Source organism: Callionymus lyra, chromosome 5, assembly GCF_982586985.1.
Source record: "Callionymus lyra chromosome 5, fCalLyr1.hap1.1, whole genome shotgun sequence".
Classification (NCBI taxonomy): domain Eukaryota; kingdom Metazoa; phylum Chordata; class Actinopteri; order Syngnathiformes; family Callionymidae; genus Callionymus; species Callionymus lyra.
Genome location: NC_141822.1, coordinates 18075034 through 18101619, shown reverse-complemented (window position 1 = coordinate 18101619; position 26586 = coordinate 18075034). Strand labels below are relative to the sequence as shown.

Genomic DNA, 26586 nt, shown 5'->3' with positions numbered 1-26586 from the left:
CCTCACGCCCACCCCCAGTCAGTGTCGCCTGTTCCAACCGCACTGTGTGTCTGCGGCTCCAGACAGCAGGGCGAGGATGTTGGTTCAGAACTCTCTGCTTCGACGTTATTGAGGTGAGACAGTCCTGGGAAGATGAAGACCAGCCGTGACCCGGTTCTTCTTCATAGCAGCAGCAGTTAGCCTCGAATACCCTCATCCAGCTGTGTCGCTTAAACACAGAGCGTTTGGAAACCTTATGAAAGATTGAATAAACTTCTAAACATTTGGACTCCAGAGGACAACAGACACCGCCAGACTCCACGAGCGAACGAATGAACTAAAAGTAAGATCTTAAAGTATTTCATATTGAAGTGCAACATGTGACATTGTTTACTAGTAAAAACGTCATTTAAGTTTCGATATATACGTATAAAGTGAATAGAATGGTGTGAATATAATAATGAAAACATCATACAACAACGTTATTCAACAGTGATGGATAGAAATGCTATTTAAATGGAGAAATGTAGTAAAAACTGGCTCAGATGCTGAGAAGTATTTCTGAAGGATGAGTAAAACCAAGAGAAGCAAGATTATTGGATGCTTAGCTTGGGTTTTAACCAGCACTACATTGTTGTGTATTACAATCCACAAGTTTATTCATATTTATTTGCTAAAAAAATTAATTACGGTTTGTATTATTGTATTATTACAGTTTGTGGTTGATTCTGTTATGACGCCGTAAGAGACGTGTTACACACTCACAGTATTCCTATATTTGTTGTTGTTTTTTTGCAAAGTGAGAGTGTAATGATTCGAGTAAGATTAAGGTAGTTTCAATACAGTATAAAACACACAATTAACTGGTCAGCAACATATATTTTGTGATAACCAAGGTGCTTGTGTGTATCCATGGAGAAAACAGATTGTTTAGATATGAATTGAGTCCTTTTTATTGTAATTTTAGATATTTATTATAAAACAATAACACATGGAATTCACTCACTTCTATGAAGAAACTCTAATCTGTTTGTCATCTTGTATTACTGGATTCTGTTGAAGTAAAGGAAGTAAAAACCACAGGTTTTTCATTTGTCATTATATAAACGTAGTGTTGTTGGTTCTCTTTACTCGCTGCCCCGGGCCACCTTACACCGGATGTCTGAAAATAACTTCAATTGCAGTCATTCATGTTGTGACCGTAGCCTTGTTCTTTTCTGTGTTTGCCTTCGTTATTGTTTCTTTTTTCTTTTTTAAACACACACACAGAGTTGCCTCTTTCAAGTGTTGCTCTCACAAATCAGTGCTCACTGACCTACAGATACCATATCAGGCTTGTGATGAAATGAGACGCATATTAAGACGATAAAAGAGGTGAATGATGGATTTAATTAAGACCTTAAGTCCAATTGTACACTGACGGCCTCAAATATTATCTCCGAGATTGCTTGAATGACAACCTCGGGGGAATAAATGTTTTTTTTTTCTTTGTATTAAATCTTATTATATAATTATTATATAATTCCCAGGATGTCTAACATGTTATAGTATAAACACTGACCATGGAAAGGCCAATTTGTTTCTTCAACACTTTCATGGTCATGGCAGGTCCAAGTACTTTAACCAAAATACAAATGAGAGTCAAACATAAATACATACATACATTGACGCAGACAGACAATTTACATGGGGTGCCACCCATGGTATATATATTGTCTATAAGATGATATATCCCAATTTTTTTTAATTTATTTTACTGTATTGATATTTAACATCCATTTTTTTCTTAAAAAAATATGAAAAGTATGTTTTCGCTTCAAATCATATTAAATTGTTTACCATAGTTCTTTAACTGTTTACAATTCAATAAAGTGGGTTCAAAACTAAATTATTTGATCTTTTATTTAAAATTGACACATATTCACAGCTGTTTGTTCATTTTTGTGTGGCATTTTGACGTCCGACCACTAGTTAGCAGCAGTCATTATGTCGTCCGCAGCTAAGGAAACAATAAAATCCTATGAGATCCTGGTGATGACTGAGAATAAGAGGATACAGTTGACACCCAGCAGCTTTTAAAACACATTACATAGTACATTTTGCAACACCAGAGTCAAGTACTCGGGCAATACTACAAATATATCCCTGTTCCTACAGTATCGCAATATATTATAATATATCACAATATATCACAATATATTTGTCCCTGTATCTTGATACTTATTGTGTCGTCAGATTATTGCCAAACACACACTACTAGTGGCTTTTAACGGAAACAGCTAAAAAAGACAATAGAACAGGACAAAGAGCATATTTTTATCTGTCAATTTGTTTTTACAACAACATCTGATATGTATATATTTAAAGAATGAGCAAGAAACAAGTATGAAGTACCTGGGATTAGGCAAAGGGAATTAAGACATAATCAGGATATTTAAAATCACTTAGTAAAAGTAGAGGAAGAGATTTACATTCATGCTTTAAGAAGACACTTTTCTCCAAAGCAACAATTATTTCCCATTCACACACTGATGGCAGTAGGCTGTTACGCAGCTCGCCTGCTCACCATCAGAAGCAATGTAGGGTCTTGCTTACGGAAACGATAACAAAACTTTATTGAACCCGAATCTTCTTAAAGCAATTCTATGCGATTTGAAGTCGAGTGACGCCAGTGGACTAAAGTGCTAGTGTTTAGCCCGACAGGAGACCACATTTCCCATGAGCACTCACTAAACGTCAAAAAGTTGCCATGTCCCGGTTTTCAGCAGTTGGACGAATTAGGTAATGAATCAGATTGTGGATGATGAAATATTATGTGTTATAACGGCTTTGTAAATATAACATAACTTTAACTTTGTTTTTGTACCACAACCATCCCCAAGAACTTTTACAGTGAAAATAAAAATCACGCGAAACACCTCAAGTCACAGTATGAGTCATTCAACTAGTTTTAAGTTGATGTGTCATAACAAGTTATTTTAGTACAAAAATATTAAGGTACTACCCAGTGCTGCTTTAAACAGTTATAGTGTGAATCAATGTTTTTTGGACACACACTTTCAACTTTCCTCTGTAGCTGAATATTCTGACTCAGACTTCCTTTTAACGGATCAGTGTCCCTTTCAGTGCATTTGTGTGGTCGGGTTCTACTTCTTGAATCGTTGCCTAAAAATAGTGGAAAGCTCAGCCAACACAAATTTGTGAGAAAACACCCATCCTTATTCCGGGCTCTGAGGTCTGTGGATCAGAATCTACTTATGGTTCCACGCACACGGCTCAGGACCAGAGGAGAGAAATCTTTTCAGGCTGTTGCTCCTAAGCTTTGGAACGATCTTCCTCTCTCTTTGCGCTTGATGGATCTACTGACTCCTTTAAGAAACATCTTAAGACGTTTCTATTTGTTCAGGCTTTTCCTTGAATTTCTTGAACTCCTGTGTTGTTCTCAGTATTATCTTGATCTTTAAAGTATGTACTTTTTTGAGTATTGTTTTGATTGTCTAAGCGCTTTGTGACCCTGGTCTCGAAAAGCGCTATATAAATAAATATTACTTACTTACTTACTTACTTACTTATTTCTAGAAAATTGCATCATATGGGTTTTAGTTTTATAAGAAAAACATTTTTTCAAACAGGGACCCTCATGCATGTTCCCCCATAAAAACAACACAGATGCGCAATGGAATAACTTTCACGTTGTACTTTTAAACACCAGTTTTGCATCTGTCAAGTTTCTCACCGTCATCTGAATGTTTGCTCTCATGTGTTTTCTGTATCCTTCATCGAATCGATGACAAATCAGCAGTTTACGATGAATGTGTTCATCATAAACTCTGTGATCGCTCCTCCGTTTGTGCTTGTTCTCCTGTTCACCCAGAGGCAAATTTTGTCACTTCTAGTTCTTTCATCCTACTTGACTTGCATTCGATCTGTCTTAGTCAGAGTTGAGATCTCACTTCGCTGAACAGGCAGGTGTTGTTTTGGAAATGTCCTGAAGACATTTGTACAGTTAAATGGTTGTAGGAGACAATGATGGTTCACTGTGACGGTTCATAGGTGTTTTACTACACTTGGCAACTAATCACAAGCATCGCTCAGATAAAGCCCAGCGTAGAACTGGCTTTAGTCCGGGCCTGTCTGCTGCAAGATAAGCGTCTTTGGGTGTAAACAATTTGACTTTAAGGTCGAACCAATTCTGCATTATGTCTGCTTGTAAACAAAGCAGTTGCTAGAACTGTATTTTTTTTTCCTCTCATGAGACGATGTTTAGCATCACAAAGCCAAGGCATAAACACATAAGTTAAATCACTGTAATCTTTATATTCATGGTGGTTTTATATGTATGTAAACGATCTGCTTTGCTGTTTAGACAATTCTGTCAGTAACCAGAGAAGTCATTGGATTTTCAATTGTCTGATCAGCGAAACAAAGACAATTAGTAATTGCAAGAAACATTATTTATTTAAAGGTGAAAAGAAATGAATCGAATACGATACAGTGATACACATAGGATTCAGTCTTTCATTTCGAGGCACTTTTAGCAAACCAGGGGTGTGTACTGTGTTTCTGCATCACTTTTCACTATTTACTTTGTTTCCCCTAATAAATCTATTGTCGAGCACAAGCCTAGAAGGTTATAGGTCACTTAACATGTGTCCTCTTTCTTTAGAGGTAACATATCTGCTTTACTCCAGGAACTGCAGTTTCCTCCCACAGTCCAAAACCATATAGAGGTTGATTGAATAATCTAAATTGTCCATAGGTGTTTGTGTGTCTTTCTGGCTACATGTTCAGGGTGTCACTGGCCTCTTTCCCTGATTAGCTGGGACAGGCTTCGGCCCCTTTGCATCTCTTAAAGGGAACAAGCTGTAGAATTAATTTGTCCGAAGGATTTTAAATATTTGTACTGCAATATACTCACATTGGTTTCCCTTACTCTTGCTTGAATAAGTTAACCTGAATCCATAAATGTCACGTTGTCGTACAAGAGACAATCATTATTATATAATTATGTTAAATAGCTGATGTTGATGTTGATGTTGATGCTTCTCCTACTGCTGTCAGGTCAGAATATAATGTTTAAATGGATGTTTATAAATCCCTCTCACTTTTGTATTTTGTAGTGTTTGTGAACGAATGTTTGTTGTTGTTGATTTATTCATAATTACATTATCTACTTATTTTATGATATTTTTATTTTATTATTGTTCTATTCTATCATTATCATTAATTATGCTGTTATTTCGTTTTTTCATTAATATGTTTAAATGCATTTATTATTTTTTATACATGTACTTTATGTATTAATATTACTATATATGTTAAATCTTTTTTTTGTGAACTACCGTGACAATTTAAATTTCCAGAATAAGGGAATAATTAAGGTATTGTTCTATCCATCGCAGTTAAAATTAGTTATGATCGACAATCTTTTTTATTAAATCATGTTGACAAATAAAATGAACTTTTCCACGATTAACTATTTTATACTTTATCCTTTAGCATATTTTTCTTTTTGTCGTATCCAACTCTGTTTAATACTATGTTAATCACATACATTTCCAAACACATTAGAGATTATTATGTTAATATTACGATCAATAGCCACACCCTAATACTGCCTGAACACAATTCATACCTTCTATACATGATTTAAAAAATGCTTTCTATATGCATGTTGCTCATGATGCAAACTGTGTTTATTTGCAAGCATGCATTTATTAACACAGCACAATCATTGTTGTCTTCAGTCAACAGTTGTTCAGCAGCAGATGGCCTGCATCGTGTTAACGGACATGGACGGATCAGCCTCCGTCCCTCCGGCGCCTCACAATGACCTCCTGCCAGACGTCACAGAAGTTGCCCTTGGAACAAAGATGACCATGGAGTCTGCTACTCTGAGTGTCCACCTCTACTATTTGGGAAAGTCAGGAGCAGGTGGGGGAGGAAGTGGAAGCGTCGATCAACTTCTCAAATTTCCACCGGGAGACTACGTGGCCGAGGAGCTCTGCGTCCAAGCGGCGAAAGCATGTGGTCAGTCAAAATCTTGTGTCTTCCAAAAAGAAAGTCCGTTTTAAAAATTGTTATTGATGCGTTTTAAATAGCTACGTTGTTGCAATGGAAGTGTTTTTTTTATTATTATATCATGGAAATCCTTCTTTCTAACGGACTCAAATCAGGAAGTTGTGTTCTGTTTTCACAACTCGGTCCTCTTCTCAGCTTTATCTGCTCTTACCAGAACCGCCTGCATCATTCCCCTGGAGATAAGAACCAGCAAACTTCTCCAAGCACACTTTGTGCTTTCACACACTCTCCTCTTTCTCCCTTTCTTTGGTTGTTGTTTTCTTTTTGTCACGGTCATCAGGGTTTCATCACAGTTGAAAGGTCTTCATAGCTAGTGGTTTATTTGCAGCATGTTTTTACAGGATGTTGTTCATTGAAGGACTAGCACACATTGTGTAGTATCCCTGTTACAAGGTGATTTATTTTGACATATATTTTGAATTTGAAGAAGCGTCCGCTTCAATAAATTGTGGAAACTATAATGAAAAGTAACAAAGCCACGTTTCTTATATTTCTCATTTAATGAATCGTCTGTTCATTCATTTATTCCTCAAAGACAGAATACTAAGTCCAAGTCTCTCATCATGATGATGTTTTGAAGTTATTACTTTGAAAGTTCTGCCCGTCTGTAATCTTAGAAAACGAGAGGTTACGAGAGCGGAGTCCATTATGACATAATAATGGCTTCACTCCTCCAGCTAGCTATAATCACACCCCGCTTTATTTACACAACGAGTCCCTTGGAGGTGGAGACTTCTGGCATTGATGACGCATGGTGACTAACCTCGATGTTTGACCGATCACAGCAGAGACACTTAAGAGACCTTTGTACCTTAACAATGAGGAGACATTAATCAACACCTTATATGACCTTTTGGCTTATTTATGATGTTATAACTTACAAAAAAATACTATATATATAAAAATATATATCTTTCTAAAGAATCTCTAAATGAATGAAAAATGACATAATATGCGTAACATATATAATTTATTTTTTATCCTTTTTTTTATCCTTAATTTAACATCCATAATATTAAACTTTCTTTCCTTCTTTTGCCTTGTTGGCCCCTCACAACAGTCACAGTTTACAATGTGGCCCTTCAGGAAATCTTATTGTCCAACCCTGTGTTCGCCACATGTGACCAGATAACCCAAAAAAAAAGTTATATATTTATTTAATTTAAATTCAAACGGATATGTAAGCGTTTGAAAATGGTCAATGAAAAATAAGTTGTTGTGGGATAATATACTTTTAAGTTAAACATTCAAAATGGCTATATTATCAGTATTAATGAATGCCAGGTTCATTTTTCTGAGGTAAGGAATGAACAACACAAGGCCAATGCTGTAGAAGACGTCTTAGCTATAATTGTAAAGACACTTGTAACACGGAACAGTCCCTAGTTGCTGGTTCTTTAACCTAACTTCCTCCTATGTGGTGTTCGATTCTACATACTGTTGCCACGCTGAGGACTACTTCCTGTTGTGCGTCAACTTTTTGTTAAAAGTAGAGCTCACACAAGTGTATGTATAAAGTAAAAAGCTTTATCAAGTTCACTATTGAAAATGTTTTAATTCATACAAAATGAATGACTGTGTTGGAAAGAAGTCACACATTATAATTACCTTATTAGAATTCTGGTTTAAGACTCAAATAACTGCTCAGACATAATTAACATTTAGTTCCAGACAGCTACAGTACAGAATGACTTTAACAGTTTAAAGTAAACATTCAACACCACATAATTAGATTAGATTAGATTAGATAGACTTTATTAATCCCTCTGGAGATCTCATCCTGGAAATTAGGTTTCCATTACACAGCAGATGATAGAAGGTATAGAAGTTTCAGAAAAGCAAAAACAAGAACAAAGCGCAAAGAAAGAACATAACTGTAATGTTGTAAAACATAATTTGGTTAATTTGAACAATTGTTGTTTGTAATTGTAAACACACGACAGTGTTCCTACCTTACTTAAATATCTCAACTCCTTTACCAATAATAATACCAATAAAGCACTTATAAATGTGTTTTAATGTCACCTCAGCATCATTGATATGAACTAGTCCTGCTAGCAAGTGTCAGTGTAAAATTCCTTTACATAAGAGATGATGAGAAAAATATCATTTTAACAATATGTCTTCCTATTATGCGTTAGAGTATGCAAGAGTTGAACTTAACTATCTTACCAGAGGTAGTAGTATGAAATTGGACAATGACAGCTGCTCAGACACCACCTTGGACAAGAGCTTGGACAACAATGGGAGCTTAGAAATAGGCCTGAAATTACTGAGGTTAGTCTGGCTTTTTGAGTAAAGGCTCCACAATGGCATGTTTAAATGTGGAAAGGGAGAGGTCACCATTTCGTTAACCCAGGGGCCAATTACATCAAACACTTGAATAAAGAGCCTACAAGGAAGGACGAGCAAAGGAAAGGTTTCATCTTGTTCACCAGTTCAGTTAGCGATTTTCTCTTTTATCAATTTAATTTGTTTGTGAAAAACCTCAACAATGCATTGCTGTCAGCTTCGCAGAAGACAGGGCTGATTGGAGCAGCTGGACACACAGGGGAATTTATCGTGTCAAACAACACTTTGGGGTTTTTCCTTTTTGCTGTTATCAGCTTTCGAATGTAATCAGATCTGGTAGTTTCCATCATCTTGTTGTATGAAGACATCAGATCCCAGGTGAAGTCTGTGCACCTCAAGTTTAGTGGAATTCCAGGGACGCTCTGTCTTTTGACAACGTCTCTTCAGACTCAGGAGATCTTCAATTGTCCAAGGGCACTGTTTCTGTATTGTCAAGTACGATTTAACAGGTGCCACTTGATCTAGTATTTCAACACAATGATTAGTGAAACAGTGAATCAAATTGTCCACGTTAAGGCAGTCATTGAAGGAAAGAGGGTCAAAAATAGCAGAAAAACTGTCTGCAGTATCGGCTGAGATGACATGCCTCTGAGACCTAACTTTCAAGGGCGTAGGTTCAGGGATGAAGTCCAGGTTAAACAAAACAAGAGAATGATCACTCAGATGGACATCATTTACATACATTACAAATGTCCAGGCCAAGAGTAAACACTAAGTCTAAAATTTGGCCTTTTTGGTGAGTGGGTAGCCAGCAAGACAGAGTTCATTAAGATGAACAAACTATTCCTTTCTCTGCCATGTCTCTGTAAGACACAATAAATCCAACTTTTCTCTTGTGAAGAGATCATTCAGAGAAAAGGACTTATTTGCAATTGTGCGAGCATTCAATAGGCTGTCGTGCACCACTGATGACGTCACTGAGGCTGTGACAGTGTTGACTGAAAATATTTTTAATCACTGCTCAAATAGACACTCACAGCTGATGAGGTATCGGATGTCTCTCTCAAGATGCACTGTGTTAACTCTTGTACTCAAACCACCTGACCTGACCCAGTAACTGTTCTCATCCAGGAATCGCTCCTTTGTACCTCAACTTGTTCGGCCTAATGAGGGACAGTGATCAGATGTGGTTTCCTGCCAATCATGTCTTCAAACTTCACGAGAACTCCAGAGAAAACCTTCAGTTCAGAATCAGGTTAAAACAGTCTTCGTATACATTAACAGAAGTGTTGAAATACTGACGAGCTCTTGGTTTTCCTGCAGGTTTTATTTCCCTGGCTGGTATAACAGTGGCAGCTCCTCTTTTGCTCACCGCTATGGTTTTTCCAAAGGCACCGAGAGCCCAGTGATGGACGAAAGTGTCATGGCATATCTGTTTTTTCAGGTGAGTTAACAATTTTGTGTCAGTAACAAAATAATCTCGTCGATTCAAATGTTTAAAAACAAAAGACGTCCTTTGTTCCTGTGTGGTTGGCAACATACATCAATGTGGTCGGGGTTAAATTTGCTTGTTTGACAAATTGTTGAAGTTGAAAACAGGAAGTGAGGACGCAAGCGTGTCGAAGTGACTTATGTTTAGAAACAAAGCTTCTCCTGTATTGAACACACGCACACATGCATTTCCACATATTTATGACAGTTTACTACATACTAACAATGAGTCTTTCATGAAGACACTTGATCTTTTTCCACAGTTGTGCTTCTTATATTACTGTCAACGATGGTCATGTGAAAATATTTATGTGCGTTAAGCACCTTGCAGAAAAAATGCCTTTATACATTCAACAAAGGATCCAAACGGTACATTTTTCCATATATGTAATGTTAAGATTTGTTATAAATACTTTCTTTTGTTTGGCTGTTAATGGAAATTTGATGAAGGATTCTATCTTAGAGTGAAAGACTGTATGGCTAAGTACAGGTGAACCTTTAACATGTCAAGGGCCTTTTAGAAGCGTTCTACACTAAATTAAATTCACTCAGAGTCATAGTCATCTGTTTGACTGCTGAAGTTCAATACATTAATACAGTAGGTTATATATCAGAACACACGTTTTCTCAATAAAATCTTTATACCAAAAAAATGGTGTTCAAAATGGAAAAATGATCTTTTCATTAAGCTAAAAATATGGTGTGTGAATCTTCAACAAATATTTCTGATTGAAAAAGTTTTGTGTTTACTCTCCAGAAAAAAACAACTTCAAACAGACAAATGCCGCGGGTTGTAGACCCCTGGTTCAGCAGAAAAGCAAGCATGATCGCCTGACAAGTAGAGATGTGTAATATCGCCAAGACGTTTGTAGTAAATAATGTACTCCATGAGGTCTCAAATTATGTCCAGTACAAATCTTCCTTTTTCAAACGCTATAAGAGCCATTGCCATTCTCCGAACTATGCCCACTTTGTTGCAATTGGTCATGTGTTTAGCCATCCCAACCATAAATATTAGCAAATTTAAGCAGTCCTCCAGGCTACTCATTTACTTCCATAAATCTTTGTATTTTAATTCCTGCTTTAAATATATTCCACGGTAATAAGTTTAATAGGAAACAACATTCGGTGAAAATGCAATTCAATTCTATTCTGTAGAATCTGGTTATCTGTTTTTTTTTGTGACATTCATTAAAAACAACTCATAACAATTTTTCTTTTTTTCTAATGTAACATCTGGGGAGGGAGTCAGACGGACAGACAATATATTTTGAGTTTACATAGAGATCTGAATTAGTAGTGGTCATTTAAGGTATTCCTTAGAGCTTTGTTTAAGATTTTTGGCGGTCATGTTTTCGTATCAGACAGTGTTAAACAAATCGAAATTAGACCCATTTACACAGAGACCTCTACATGATGAGTGATTTGCACATCATGAGCAGTATAGCAGGAGTATCAAACTGAGTCACACACAAGCTCACAATCTTTTAGAAGTCTAAGAACAAAATGTGTATTTACCAAACTTCCTTCTACAGGAAGAATGAGTCTGTTTGTGATATTGTCTTTTCATTCTTCTATCTTGATTATCTCTGTGTTTTTCTCCTTCTAGACACTAACCATTCTTGAATGTTTCATCCATAGATACAGGATTATTATATTTATATTTACATTTTTTTTTAGAATGTTTTTGTGAAATAATAATATTTTTTATCAAAAGTCAAATATAAAATCATTAACAGGAAGCAATCATCAACGGGACTGTTTCAATTTCGCAACAGAAACTGGCTAAAAAAAAGAAACACGTCACACTTCTCTTTAAAATGCTTTAACTAGAATTCAGTAATACATGAACCCGTTTAGACATGCCACTAGATTTTCTTCGACTTCCTGGCTGTGGCTTTTTTTTCTTCTTCCAAGTCATTTCGTAACTCAAATGGAGCTCAACTGCAACGTGTGATGAAACCAAACATACACACACGTACACAGATTTATGTAATTTTTAAATTTATCTTTAAATTCAAATTTCTTCTTCTGATGCAGTGGCGTAGCGACTATCTCAGTGGCAAGGTTCACACCCAGTTGAGTCACGATGCCCAGGAGGAGTGTCTGGGGTTGGCAGTGCTGGACATTATGAGACTTGCCAAAGAGCACGGGCAGACACCTGTGGACATCTACAACGATACCAGGTTTGATATGAGAAGTGTTTTGCTTACATCTATAATAAAGAAACTTCATTATATTTAGGTGGTCTTTTGCAAACAATAATTGACATGAAACTAGCTATGTATAGATATATTTGTTGGGAAAAATCAAAAATCAAGCGCCTTCTTATCCATCCATTTCTTTTACGGGGGCTCATGGAAACCTCCTCCAGCTTTCCTGTGAGAATGTTCCTGTGACAAGCTAAACACCCATACTTTACAGTATGCCCTGGCTCTGCCCCGGGACCTCCTCCTGCGTTAAACATCACCTGAGAAGGGAGGATTCATCAGGAATAAATATCTGAGCAACTGTCTTCTCTGATTCGAGTCTCTGCCATATGACTGAGCTTCTAACCCTGCTAAGAAAACTTATTTTACTACTATGGGAAAGTAAAAACAGTCGAAGTAAATAAGTTACATTTAAGAACAGTAGATGTTGGGGTGCATAAAGGACCATATAAATCTCTAGCAATAGGTTTGTTTTATTATCAACTGAAAATATATATAACAAAATAAGGTGCTACTTTAACATTTTTAGATTTTATCTTGTAACACAGCAGTAAAACGGCTAGATAAAAAGTATTAAGGCACAGAGATCGAGGTGTATGCAAAAAGTAGCTGTAGTCCAGAAATGATGGTATGTGTTTTGCATCTAGAATACATTAGGTAGAAATCGAAAATCGAAAATGTATTTTTCACTCAGTCTTAACTCATCTGTATCCACAGAAAGATGTATTTTTACTCACACTGCCTAACACTAGAAACATTCTTCCTTCAAGCAGCTACAAGTCCTTCCTCCCGAGCTGCATGCGGAGTCGCATCCAGCAGTACAACGTCTTGACTCGTAAGAGGATCCGTTTCCGCTTCAGGAAGTTCATCCATCAGCTGGGCGAGTGCAAGGCAACAGTTTGTAATCTCCGGCTGAAATACCTGATGAGCCTGGAGATGCTGCTTCCTTCTCTCTACACCGAGCGCTTCCAGGTCACCGACCTCTCCGCTCGTAAAGTGACCATTGTTGTCACGGGCAACACAGGCATCCAGTGGTCAAAAGGGGCCGAAGACAAAGAGGTAAGAACTGAGTGACGGTTACCATGACGACGCATCTGCATAATCCGGATTGATTAATCATCCTGGTCCTAATCCATTAGTCATGTTCATTGGTGTGAATTTGTTCGGGCAATCAATCCACTCAGAAAGATTATTCTCGCATGTCCAGGAGCTCCAGAACTACTGTGACTTCCCTGAGGTGATTGACATCAGCATCAAACAATCTAATAAAGACGGCTCAGTGGAGAGTCGAATCGTCACCCTGACAAGACAGGACAACCAGACCCTGGTACAGTTCACAGTATTCTTCACCACAGATGACACATGCACCTCTAAATCATTCATTAGTCTGTGTTTATCTTAGTAATAGAAGTGTCCTGTGACTTGTTCACGCTAATAATGAGGAACTTTATTGATTAGTCCACGCGCCCCCTAGTGGTGTGTTGGTAAAATGAGTGGAACATTGTGACATGATACGTGACAACACTCTTTTTTTTTTCTTTTTTCATTTTCCCAAACTATGATACTGTGAACAGAAACTCTCTGTACTTGTTAAAGGCAGTACTGTTTAAATATCAAATATCTTCAAAGTTGAGAGTCTTTTGATGGTTCATTGTTGGATGGATGGATGGATGGATGGATGGATGGATGGATGGATGGATGGATGGATGGATGGATGGATGGGTGGGTGGGTGGATGGATGGATGGATGGATGGATGGATGGATGGATGGATGGATGGATGGATGGATGGATGGATGGATGGATGGATGGATGGATGGATGGATGGATGGATGGATGGATGGATGGATGGATGGATGGATGGATGGATGGATGGATGGATGGATGGTCAAGTTAGATAGTTAAATAGATCAAGAAAGATAGTTACATAGATGGATAATTGTATTGTATAATTACAAAATTACTGAAAGAAAATGTTATGTGTCATTTTTTCTTGTTTTTTCTATCTCTTAAATAAAGGTGATCTTCAGTAAATCAGAGCACACAGTAGCTAAATACACTTCATAAGGCCATTTGCCAGGCAAAAATTACCTATTGAATATTAGTTTAACATTTACCAACAACTCTCCTAAAGATTTCACCTAATCTGAGTAAAAAATGTTTACTATAATTCTGTTCAAAATGTTGATTACACCCCTGACTTGAGGTTATGAGCATTGTGTAGAATAAAAACAAATACTAAAATCCTCTGTCCACTCAGGAACTGGAGTTCCACACTCTGTCCGAGGCTCTTTCATTTGTGTCACTGGTGGACGGATACTACAGGCTGGTGGCAGATGCACATCATTATCTGTGTAAAGAAGTCGCACCTCCAAGACTGCTGGAGTTTATCCAGAGCTACTGCCATGGACCCGTGTCGTGAGTGTTGTCATAGACTCTTGCTAACCTGCTAACTGAACAACCACAGTGAGATGTGTTTCATCTGTGGAGGCAGGATGGAGTTCACAGTAGGTAAACTGTGTCGCAGTGGAAACCACCAGGGCCTTTACATTCTTCGCTGTAGCCCCAGAGACTACGATACATTCTTCATGTCCTTTGTGGTCGGGGTAAGTTTGTCTCTTTTTTGATCTTCTCACGCCCCCGTGTTGGTCGTTCAACTTCTTTTGGTCATGTTGCTATTTTGTGAACTACAAATATGATCATGAGAGAATCTTTTCTGGATCAGTTGAAGCGTCAGAGAATATTTTCATCATCCACATAAATGCTCCATTTTGTACTTCAGTTTCAATTATTTTTAACAATTTATATAAACTTAATATTGTAATTAAATAACTACTAGAAATACCTGGGGTTTCCTGGGTACGAGAAATACATTTGAAAACCAAATAACTAGAGTAGTGAGTATCCTGAGGTGGATTAGGAAATTCTGGAATTCTCCTATGACACACAGACGCAGACCTACAATTAAACATATGTGTAGATATTAATATTTAATTTAAACATCAACTTTCAAATGATGTGATCTTTAACAAGATTCTTTACAATCACATTTTCTTGTTCTGACTTGATTTAGTTTTTATATATATTTTTGGCATTTTTAAATGGAACTTTAGAATAAAAAAAAACAATACTGATTTGTGTTTTGCTCAAACTTGTTAGTCTTATTACAAAAGCGACTTCTCATCATTCACACACATTTCCTTTGTATTTAACGCATGATTTGAGTCATAGTCGTGACTAACTGCTTTTTTCGTATCATGGCATCTGTCACCACTAGAGGGAGGTAACGGTCAAGAGTTAGCGTCTGAATCATCTGCTACTTTCTTTTAACTATAAACTATTCAAATGTTTCTTCTTATTGTTATTAAGTGTTTAAAAAAAAAAATCCACACCAAATACCTGTATATTTATTAAAATATATAAAACATCATGTTGATTTTTAAACTGCTCTCCACTATTGTATGTTATTACAGTCAGTGAAAGATCAACATTAGCTCCTACTTCCCTCCCTAATCATGTCTATCATCCTTTAGCTATACACTATTATACTTCAATGTATCCATCTAACTTGAGTCTCTACTGTCTTCAGTACGATTCCATGGTGGAATACAAGCACTGCCAGATTGTGAAGAAGGAGTCTGGCGAGTTCATCCTCAGCGGTTCCCAGAGGAGCTTCGGCTCACTCCAGGAACTTCTCCACTGCTACCAGAAGGAGGCGCTTCGCACTGATGGCTACACTTTCCAGCTGACCAAGTGCTGCCCACCCAACCCCAAACGTGGGTCTCCACACACCTGATGAAGTTCGTATCTGGTTTAACAAACTCTTCATATCTTCAGACAAATCCAACCTGCTGGTGTGTAGAAACAGCCAAGGTCTGGAGGTTCCCGAGTCCCCCTTCCCTCACAAACACATCAGCCAGATGGTCTTCCACAAGATCCGAAAAGAAGACCTCTTTATTGTAAGATTTATGTTTCATTCAAGTGTTCTCTACATGTCAGCGCTGACTCCATAAACACATGGTGGTCTTTGTGCTCGTGACATGATTTTAGTTGCATGTAATGATTAAACATTTATGAGAATATTCAGTAGAATATCTGACATTGAGAAAGCGCCAGAGGAAAGATTTGCTTAGATTGCCAAATGTGGTAAAGCCATTATGTGCAGCTAGTTGTAATAAAGCAATTTCCCGAAAGAAACCTCTAAAGGGATCAATAAAGTTTATCTATCTATATAATAGTTTAAGAAACTTTAGGTAAAGGTGTCCCAATGCTAACCATTTTTATCAAACTGAACAACAATGTTTGTGGAAAACATGTTATGGCCAAACTGAAGACTGATCTACTGTTTAAAAGCAATTCAAGTTCACGCGACTGGGGGTCAATGAAGCGACCGCACAATCACAAATACTTCGTTAACTGCCTGCTGTCATTTTCCAATCATGAAAAGAAAAACTGAGTCGGAACTGACTCAGATATCAGCTTCTTTGTTCAGCCTTTTATTAAGTGATTTAAAGAATCATAAAATAAATCATAGAAGCCAGAGAAAAACGTTTTAACTAGAAGCTGCATTTTTAGCTACAACAATGTAATCATAGCACAACATTAATCAGTTTCTGTGGCAACACAAGGTCAAGAAAGTCCACAAATGAAAAGTTGACTTTGTCTCAGCGACTCGACTACTCTCCCGGGATCACAACTATATTTACAGCAGTGGGTCCCAGACGGAAGTTATTTTCATAACTAACTATGATCTTTTTAGTATGTATTTTTGAGTATTTTTTTTTTATTGTTTAAGCGCTTTGTGACCCTGGTCTAGAAAAGCGCTCTATAAATATAAATTACTTACTTACATCCCGCGAATCCTTAAAATGCAATAAATTAATTGATCTAATGTAATGCCGTTAAAATGCACAATAGCAAAACTAACATAAACAGAAGTTCTTCTTCAAAGTTGTTTTTGTAGAAATTTCTGGATAATGACCTTTGCTTTAGGGAAGTGTATATTTTATGAGAATTTTATGTAAAAACAGTATCAGGCAACGTGAGTGAGGTTTTCAAAATCATTAATGAGTCATTTGGATTTTTTTAATCTTAATTTTACACTTAAATGGTATTAAAAAGTAAATTCTTGCATATAACTTTTCTTGGAAGCTTTAGAAACCGTGGAAGTAATGATAGGATTTTTTTTAACTTTCAGGAAAATTAAACTTTTTTCTTGTTTTGTAAACAAATGCACATGAGTACTGTGGTGGAGACCCTTCAGTTCTCACCACCGTTCACACTTTTGTTATTAATACTTCTGTGTGTGGGCACCCAAAAAGTAAACATAGTAATAGGCCAATAAAAAGATGTTTTAACACTGAATATTTCAGAATGAAAGTCTCGGTCAAGGAACGTTCACGAAGATCTTCAGCGGCGTGAGGAAGGAGCTCGGCGACTACGGCGAGGTGCACCAGATAGACGTTGTCATCAAGATATTGGACAAAGCTCAGCGCAACTATTCCGAGGTTTTATTCATATCTTTATTTTATTTATTTTCCCACCACACCTCATCGATCATTCGAGGGATGTTGATGTTTGCATGTCCTTCCAGTCGTTCTATGAAGCTGCCAGCATGATGAGCCAGCTGTCACACAAACACCTGCTTCTCAGCTACGGTGTGTGTGTCCACGGAGATGAGAGTGAGTTTACAAACACACACACACAAGCCTAGAAGGACGAACCATTCGAACTGTCTGATGAATTGTTGGTTTGCGATGTCAAATCCCACATCAATTGATACACACAATCCTTCAAGCTCATCAATATCATTCTCTGTCAAATGTTGTTATGTCTCGCAGACATGATGGTGCAGGAGTGCAGCAAGTTTGGTTCCCTGGACACCTACCTGAAGAAGAACAAAAGCAGCATCAACATCCCCTGGAAGTTGGAAGTGGCCAAACAGCTGGCCTGGGCCATGCACTACCTTGTAGGTAGAACTACTCGCCAGAATCTCTGCAGTTCTTCCATGTCTTTGATCATCGTGTGTCGGTCCGCAGGAGGACAAGAACCTGCTTCATGGAAACGTCTGCGCCAAAAATGTTCTCCTGATCCGAAAGGAGGACCGGACAACAGGAAGTTTGCCTTTCATCAAGTTGAGTGATCCTGGGATCAGCATCACAGTCTTGCCTCGAGAAGGTGAGAGGACTTGTGTGTGTGTGTGTGTGTCTCTATATCCAACATGTTTATTCAATCTTGCTGTTCTAGTTCTGCTGGAGAGAATCCCGTGGGTGCCTCCGGAATGCATCGAGAATGCTCAAAACTTTAGCTTGGCCACGGACAAGTGGGGATTCGGGACCACCCTGTGGGAGATCTGCAGCGGAGGAGACAAGCCGCTCAGCACTCTGGACAGCTTTAAGGTCATAAAATCTAGACAGAGCTCATTTTTACTAGCATACTTGTTTCAAACTAATGACCCGGGTGCTCAAAGTAACTTACATGTTCATGTCGTGACCTATAAAGATATATATTATTACGGACAGATTGATAAATATACATTTTGTTCAGCCTGGAGACATTTTTAAAGACTATTTTATCATCTCCATCTTTTTGTTAAACTTGCCGTGAATCTCCTCCACAGAAGAACTTGTTCTACGAGGACCGGCATCAGCTCCCTGCCCCGAAATGGACGGAACTGGCCAACCTGATAAACAGCTGCATGGACTACGAGCCGTCCCACCGTCCCACCTTCAGAGCCATCATCCGAGACCTCAACAGTCTGTTCACTCCAGGTACGTTGACACATTTTTCATCCGCTCAGTGTGGAGGTACAGTTGGTGACGCGGACGTCGTCGTGTTGCAGATTACGAGCTGCTGGTGGAGAGCGACATGGTGCCGAACAGAGCTCGTGGCGTCGGGTTTCCCTGGAGCGCCGAGAGCCACGAGTCGACTCAGTTTGAGGAGAGACACCTGATATTTCTCAAACAACTCGGCAAAGTAGGAACAACACCTTCTACACTTGGTTGTATAAATAAAGTATAAATAACCTCAAATAGTTTCACCAGGTGACAATACATTCATTTATTAACTATTCAATTAAAAATGTAATAATGGAACATGAAGTGAAAACTATCAGACATTTTTAGTTAAGTTGAAAAAGTTAAAGTTATGCTTAGTAGTGCAGGTTAAACCTGACAGACAAGGATAAGTTGACAGAATAATACAAATATTCAATATTTTCTATTTCAAAGCTCTTTAAACTCGATATTTTATAATTCAAAGCTCTTTAAATTCAATATTTTATAATTCAAAGCCTTTTAAATTCAATATTTTCTAATTAAAAGCCCCTAAAATTCAATATTTTCTAATTAAAAGCCTTTTAAATTAAATATTTTCTAATTCAAAGCCTTTTAAATTCTATATTTATATTATATTAACTGTTAGCGTGAAATAGAGATTATTGTGGTCACTTAACTTATTTTTAATCTTTGTTTTCTTAAAAATGTTCCGCCACTTTTCGCTTCAGTTACTTGTTGGCTAAAGGTCCTTCAAGGAGACAGTGGTTGATTTGTGCGCCCCCCTGAGGAGGCTCGGTGCAATGACAAGAATGGGGTGACACGTTTAGGCGGAAGTGGAAAAAGAAAATCCAAACTGACAAAGGGGAAAATAATTTACAACAATTGTGAGCTAAACAAGGCAAAACCTGACTAAAATGTAATATTCAAATAATTCTAATGTTTCACATAAATCAAGGAAGATAAACCACCTTATGGTGTCTTTAAACGCATCACGATTTTACACCAAAACATTTATGTCTCATTTAAAAAATAGATATATTTTGTGAAAATGTTAAGTACTTTTGTTGCACATGTCTTACATCTTTTCACTCTTCTCAAGAAATGGGGCATAAAATGGTTGTTAAAGGGTTAAAAAGATGATTTCTATGCAAAGATCATTCCTGCGCACGATTCTTCAAGTCCTTGTCTTTCATTTTAGGGGAACTTCGGAAGCGTGGAGCTGTGCCGGTACGACCCGCTGCAGGACTGCACGGGCGAGGTGGTGGCGGTGAAGAAGCTGCAGCACAGCACGGCCGAGCACCTCCGAGACTTCGAGCGCGAGATCGACATCCTGAAGTCTCTGCAGCACGAAAACATCGTCAAATACAAAGGAGTCTGCTACAGTGCAGGTGGATCTCTTTTCATTGATTCATGCAACGGTCAGATGTGTGTGTGCCGAGTACCCGCGGGGGTGGTAATAGACTTTGGCTTCGAGACAAACGTTAGCCGAACTAATGCCACTTTGTTTGTATGATGGATAATATCCTGTGTTTGATTTGCAACAGACTATAAAAGATGTCTCGTGTCCGTCGCCCAATATCTCTAAAGCCTCAGGTGTGACTCACAAACATGTGACCCCTCAATATCTGCCCCCGTGATTCGATATGATCAGCGCTGCACATTTTGTTCTACCTAATAATATCGGCGCAGCCTCCACCCTCATCGCCCCGGGGCGTCAATGAAGCGCTCTCATGAAACAGATCCGTCTAGATTTCCCTCCCTAAAAATGCCCCCTTTGAGTGAAGACGTATTGGTGTGTTTCAGGACGTAGGAACCTCCGCCTGATCATGGAGTATCTTCCCTACGGCAGCCTGAGAGATTATCTCATCAAGAACAAACGGCACTTTGATTCCAAGAAGCTGCTGCTGTACGCGCTGCAGATCAGCAAGGTGGTGCAGAGGAGTCGCTTACGTCACGAACGTTTCAGGATCTTTTGTGATCAAGGATGTTTGTTTTTTTTTGCCAGGGGATGGACTATCTGGCCACGAAGCGCTACATCCACCGAGACCTGGCGACCAGAAACATCCTGGTGGAGAGCGAGATGAGGGTGAAGATCGGGGACTTTGGGTTGACCAAGGTGCTGCCGCAGGATAAGGAGTACTACACAGTCAGAGAGCCGGGAGAGAGTCCCATATTCTGGTAGGAACTCATCGTACTGAAGCGCCTCACGACACAAAGTACATCATTTTCATTGTATTGAAGCTAAAACAGACACTTATTTTGATGGTGAAAGAAATGAGCTTCTTTATTCGTGAAGCTTTTGAAGCAACAGAAACAGCTGCAGCTCTTTCTTCTTCACTTCTACTGTGTGAGCGAGTTCCAGAACACTACTGCCACCTGCTGTCCCATTGAGCTTATTTCTATATATGGTGTTTTAAATGCTAAAAAAAGAATGAATGATATAGATAGAATAAATATAGGGGAATCATTTTGGGTGAAAAAAGGTATATGGATTTATTTCCTAAAGCACTGAAGCAATGCAACCACTGTCAACTAATCAATCACATCCATAAAACATAAGTTTAACTTAAGTGATTCAAATAATTTGTTAAAAGTTGCATAAAGCGACTTGAACTTGGACCTTGAAATATAAGACCCTACAAAAATCGAATCCAAACATTAAAATATGTTTGGATATGGTCTATTAGACTTTTAAATTCAATATTTTCTATTTCACAGTCTTTTAAATTCAATATGTTATATTTCAGTCTTTTATATTCAATGTTTTATAATTGAAAGTCTTTTGAATTCAATATTTTATAATTCAAAGTCTTTTTAATTCAATATTTTATAATTCAAAGTCTTTTAAATTCAATATTTTCTAATTCAAAGCTCTTTAAACTCAATATTTTCTAATTCAAAGCTCTTTAAATTCAATATTTTCTAATTAAAAGTCCTTAAAGTTCTATATTTTCTATTTCAAAGCCTTTCTAAATTCTATATTTTTTAATTCAAAGCTCTTTAAATTCAATATTTTATAATTCAAAGATCTTTAATTTGATATACATGCTGGCATAAAAGTGCCACCAGACCATACCATAGAGTACCAAACTACTTTCAGCCAATCATGTGCTGTGTAGCCGATCACATGACGACATAGAAGCAATGGCGCGTCAAATTAGGTTTAATGTGTCAAGTTGTTTTAACGCCTGGGGTCTCAAAAAACTTGAATAAAAGATTAAAAAGCTTCTTGGCAGAGGTCTGCGGTCATTTTGTGTATTTATATTTCAGGGGAAGCGTCATGTGGGTTTATAAAAATACAGATATTGTGAAAATGGTTGAAAGTTAATGAAATCAAAATGAAAAACAGCTTTTTGTTCCATATTTCTAAGAACTGATTTTGTTCTAAGGTACGCGCCGGAGTCCCTGACCGACAGCAAGTTCTCTGTGGCCTCAGATATCTGGAGCTTCGGCGTGGTCCTCTACGAGCTTTTTACCTACAGTGACAAAAACTGCAGCCCACCGGCGGTAAACACTTTTTGTTTCGTTCCGTCACGTGACTCACCCCCTGCTGCGAGAAAGCATGACTATCGCTCCGCATGAATAGTTACTAATCAAATCTGGAGGCTGTCATTAACTGGAGGGTTTGCTTGAAGCTCGTAATCAACTGCTAACACCAGGTTTGTTGTGCAGGTGTTCATGGAAAAGATGGGCCACGAGAAGCAGGGTCAGATGATCGTCTACCATTTGACCAAACTGCTGAAACAAGGATACAGACTTCCTGCCCCGGAGAAGAGTCCCAGAGAGGTCAGTGACTCCAGATACCTCTCGCCAAACACCCGAGGATCCGCTCAATTACCGTAACTCTTCTAAAATGGATCCTTTCTATAGATCCAAACGGCATATGATGGTCATTATGTTTGCAATTCTGCAGTAGCTCCATCCAATTACAGGCCACGGCTTTCACAGACTTGTAAATGAGTCACTATAAGTACAATTTAAACAGTTATTTTATGCGGCCCGCTGTAGTTCAACAACTAATCAGAGACTTTCAATCAGAGTAAAACTGACATCAAAGGAAAGGAATCCGTAAGAATACAGTAATTAAAGATGGATTTAACCTTCAAAATGGATAACAACACGATCACAGACATTTTCGGAAAATGTTTTGGCCATGATACCAACTTTGTAAAGACTTTTCTCCCTCGATCGATCGAGTTTGACAACTTTTATTTTTGGTACTTGTGTAACTGATGATGGTTATGATTGACTTACACATCTAGCTGCAGGGATGAGTTTACTGAGAGGGAGTGAGAAGGAGAGAAAGCAGTGTTTATGAGTCAGAAATATTTTATTTAAATGGGTAGAAAAGTACTACAGTTGAAAACAACTAGATTTTAAAACTCTAGGAGTGAAAATGTACCGTCATAGTTTGCTTATTCATGTCGTCATCGAGCAGGGTTGGCAAATAACATTTCCTCAGGGGCCAGAAAATATACTGTGACACCTGTGAGGGCCCATTTCAAAAGAGAGGAACGAAGAGCTAAAAAACAACAAAAATGAACACAACTTAAAAATATGTACAAATATTTGCTTAAAGAAAATGAAATAAAGTCTCTTTTTTTTCTAAATATGATCTGAATATTGACTCAAAAAATGTAAATATTAACAAAAGGAAAATAAATGCTAAACAAACGAGTTAGAGTTGATGCAAAAATACAGTACAAGAGTAAATCTATGCTGTTCTTACCATTTAAACTGAGGACGTTTTAAACCCGATTAAAAAAGCTGTAACGATGCAACAATCCGTCCTCCCTCAGATCCACAAGATGATGACCGAATGCTGGTGCGGCGACCCGGGGCTGCGACCCACTTTCAAGGCCCTGGCCCAAGTTTTGGAAACTTTCCGAGATAACTTTGACGTTCTGGACGGAAACTGTTGACACGGATCGTCGGGAAAAAATACCCGCAGGTCGTATGAACGACGAGACGTTGGCTACAGCCGGAGTGGAGACGGGAGCTCCAGCTCTTAAGGGAAGCGCTAGGAAGTTAAACGCAGAAGCTCGACCCGGTGGCTTGTTTTCTTCCATCTTTGTTCGTGCAGACGTCGCCCAGAGGAAGACACGAGACCATGAAATCTTTGTCATCATCTGGGGGATCAATGTTTCCTGCTACTAGCCTTAAATCCTCACCTGTCGTTCAGTGAGTGCAGAAGGTCCAGAACAAAGTCGTTTCTTATGTTCAAAAGAACAAAGTCTGGACATCAACAGACTTGTTTTTCTACGTAATGTGTTCACAGTCATTCATAAAAACTCGTCGGTTGATGACAAACTGTGAAAAGTTTTGATCACTTTTTAAACCTGCAATGTTCATTTGCTTTTCTTCAACACCAAAAAAAGTGAAGTGTCTCTTCATGTACAGTCAACTGAGAGTGTTTTATACTTTTTTTTTAAACTGGCTCACAATCTTCAACAAAGTATCGTCTTTTGTAATTATTCTATTTTTTATAATCGCTGTGTGTGCGACTCTCTGTCCTAAGTTATTAAAACTCATTTCCACATCTTGATGTAAACTTTATTTTTCATGTTGAGAAGTGAATGAAAACCGACAGGAAAAGAACATATTTATACGGTGAATGGATCAAAGGTCGCGGCACTAATGTGACACATGACTCACGGCGCTTTCGAATGTCACGTCTTCAACGATGAGGGGAAGTGACACGAACATGACGTCATGATGTCGTATGACATCCCAGAATACTCTGCTTTAATGGCGTTTTTAATAATAACAGGTAATATATTAGATAAATTAAAAGGATTTTAATGCCATTTATTTAATAATATATGCTTTATTTTGTGCTTAATTCTACTGTGGGAGGAAACCGGAGTACCTGGAGTAAAACCTTATATATTCTTCTTGATTGTACATATACAGGGATGAGGATGTCATGTGATCTATTGGATCAAGTCGGAGAACCCGTGAGCGATCAGACAACTTTTAGTCTCAAAGTTACACAATATCTAAACTTTTATTATCCAGGAAAGAAGTCTGATGAGTCTGATGAGTCGAGATGGTTCGGATGTTGACGAGTCTCTTGAGTCCAGCATCAGCACAGGCGCCCGATGTCGTTTTTGGTGCAGCCCTGACTGCAGCACACCCCCGCCACCCCCAGAGAGAAGTTCCTCTTCCTCTTGACGGGCCACTCGTCGGCCCCCGGGGTCGCCCCAGCTTCCGACAGGGGCTTCTGTGCCGGCGGGTTCTGGTCGCTGAGCTGCTCCGGCAGGTTTTCCAAAATGCCGCGGAGGGAGATGAGGTCGGCGAGGGAGGGGCGACCCCCCAGGTGAGGGGGAGCCATGTCTGCCGACTCGGCGGGACGGTCGTCTTGACTCGTGATGTCACTGTTGGAGATCCAATGCAGTGGACCTGAGAGGTGGAAACATCAAAAAATTATTATTTAAAAGTAAAACATAGAAAGTGCATTATTTGTGAGAATATTTTATTTTATTTGGAGAATGTTCATTTTAATGTAAGGAATTTTCCCAAGGGATGAATAAAGTTTTATCTGAACTAGTTTTTATTGATGTTAAGATTATAAGAATAAAATAAAACAGTATAGTCATGATTCTCTCCTTTTTTTGAAAAAAAAAAAAAAAAAGCATTATTTTATAATTAACCAGAAGAAAAATGTTTAAGATTCTTGTATTTTATTTTTAATTAAATTATTCTGAAGTATATTCAAAATGACAACGTTAGAACAGTACCTATATTATTACCAATATTTTTTTTAGAAATATATTATCATCTGACAATACATATATATGAATCTTAAATTTCAGGATTAAAGTTATTTTTTTAAATTCAATATTTAATCTATATCGTTATTGTAATATTCAATATAACAATGACAGTGTTGTTTTTCTTCATTTATAAAAAATATATACATAGAAAAAGTATCAAGTTTTTCTTTTTTTTTTTCCAAGTATGACATTTGATCTATGTTATTTGTCATCTTGTTCTTTCTCTTTATGTTCTTGTTCTTATTATATTTTGATTTATTTTTTACGAAAAATTGCTTTATTTTCTGTGGCTATTTGTAAAAAACTATATATCAATAAAGTTTTACCTTACCTTACATTTCTCTTTAAAATGACACTAATTTTCTTGTAAATATATGCATTTGACAGAGAAAATCTCCATTTTTTCATCAAAAAACTCTTAAATGTAGGATATATTTGATTAGTTTTAATCATTTTAAACAGTTTTCCCTACTCCAGGTAAAGCACATTTCCATCAGCTGCAGTCAGCGGCTGAAAGTTTAAAAGGGTCGTCCACTCACCCTCCGCCGAGCGCCTCCAGCGCGAGCCTCCGCAGGTGAAGATGACGGCTCGGATGAACTCTCTGCCGCACAGTTTCACGCCGTAGTGCTGAGGCATGACGAGTCGGCTCATGACCCCCCCCCTCAGGCCGTCGCACAACCCCACCGCGCACACCACCGACAGGGCGAGAGTCACTTTCCACAGCATCTTTTCCAAAAACCTGCTCTGTGAGGTCGCCGGTTCGAATCCCGCTCGTGAGTTCAGGGAAGTCGAAAGCTTCTGAAGGAGTCGCAGGGTTTGATTCTTCGGCGGCTTGTGCTCTGTGGACGCAACCTTTTATAGCGCCTGTCACTACTTGGACCCTCCCCACGTCCACTTCACGTCCTGACGAAGACCCCCCGTCACACTCAGATAAGATGACGTCCAGGTTTTTTTTTCATCACAACAGACCCTCCATGAGCAAC

General features: G+C 38.1%; 2 protein-coding genes across 4 annotated transcripts; one reads left to right on the top strand and one right to left on the bottom strand.

Annotated features, from left to right (window-relative positions):
- The first annotated feature begins 55 nt into the window (after nucleotides 1-55).
- Nucleotides 56-24366, top strand: jak2a (Janus kinase 2a). 3 transcript variants are annotated; one of them, XM_087791285.1, is made up of 24 exons: nucleotides 56-322; nucleotides 5727-6009; nucleotides 9484-9607; nucleotides 9676-9796; nucleotides 11884-12029; nucleotides 12827-13112; nucleotides 13261-13380; nucleotides 14312-14469; nucleotides 14546-14657; nucleotides 15641-15827; nucleotides 15889-16010; nucleotides 17424-17558; nucleotides 17645-17732; nucleotides 17892-18019; nucleotides 18090-18228; nucleotides 18298-18449; nucleotides 18671-18821; nucleotides 18893-19026; nucleotides 20026-20215; nucleotides 20631-20755; nucleotides 20833-21005; nucleotides 22217-22334; nucleotides 22500-22613; nucleotides 23627-24366. In XM_087791285.1, the coding sequence occupies exons 2-24, from the start codon at nucleotides 5748-5750 to the stop codon at nucleotides 23747-23749; spliced, it is 3408 nt and encodes a 1135-aa protein (XP_087647411.1). In that variant the 5' UTR covers nucleotides 56-322; nucleotides 5727-5747; the 3' UTR covers nucleotides 23750-24366. The 3 variants fall into 3 exon arrangements, with proteins under 3 accessions (XP_087647411.1, XP_087647410.1, XP_087647412.1); XM_087791284.1 differs by having other exon boundaries at nucleotides 12824-13112; XM_087791286.1 differs by lacking the exons at nucleotides 22217-22334; nucleotides 22500-22613; nucleotides 23627-24366 and having other exon boundaries at nucleotides 12824-13112; nucleotides 20833-21009.
- An 85-nt stretch (nucleotides 24367-24451) lies between these two features.
- Nucleotides 24452-26487, bottom strand: rln1 (relaxin 1). Its single transcript, XM_087791287.1, has 2 exons — nucleotides 26143-26487; nucleotides 24452-25229 (listed from the first exon to the last, which is right to left on the bottom strand). The coding sequence occupies exons 1-2, from the start codon at nucleotides 26327-26329 to the stop codon at nucleotides 24913-24915; spliced, it is 504 nt and encodes a 167-aa protein (XP_087647413.1). The 5' UTR covers nucleotides 26330-26487; the 3' UTR covers nucleotides 24452-24912.
- Nucleotides 26488-26586: the final 99 nt, after the last annotated feature.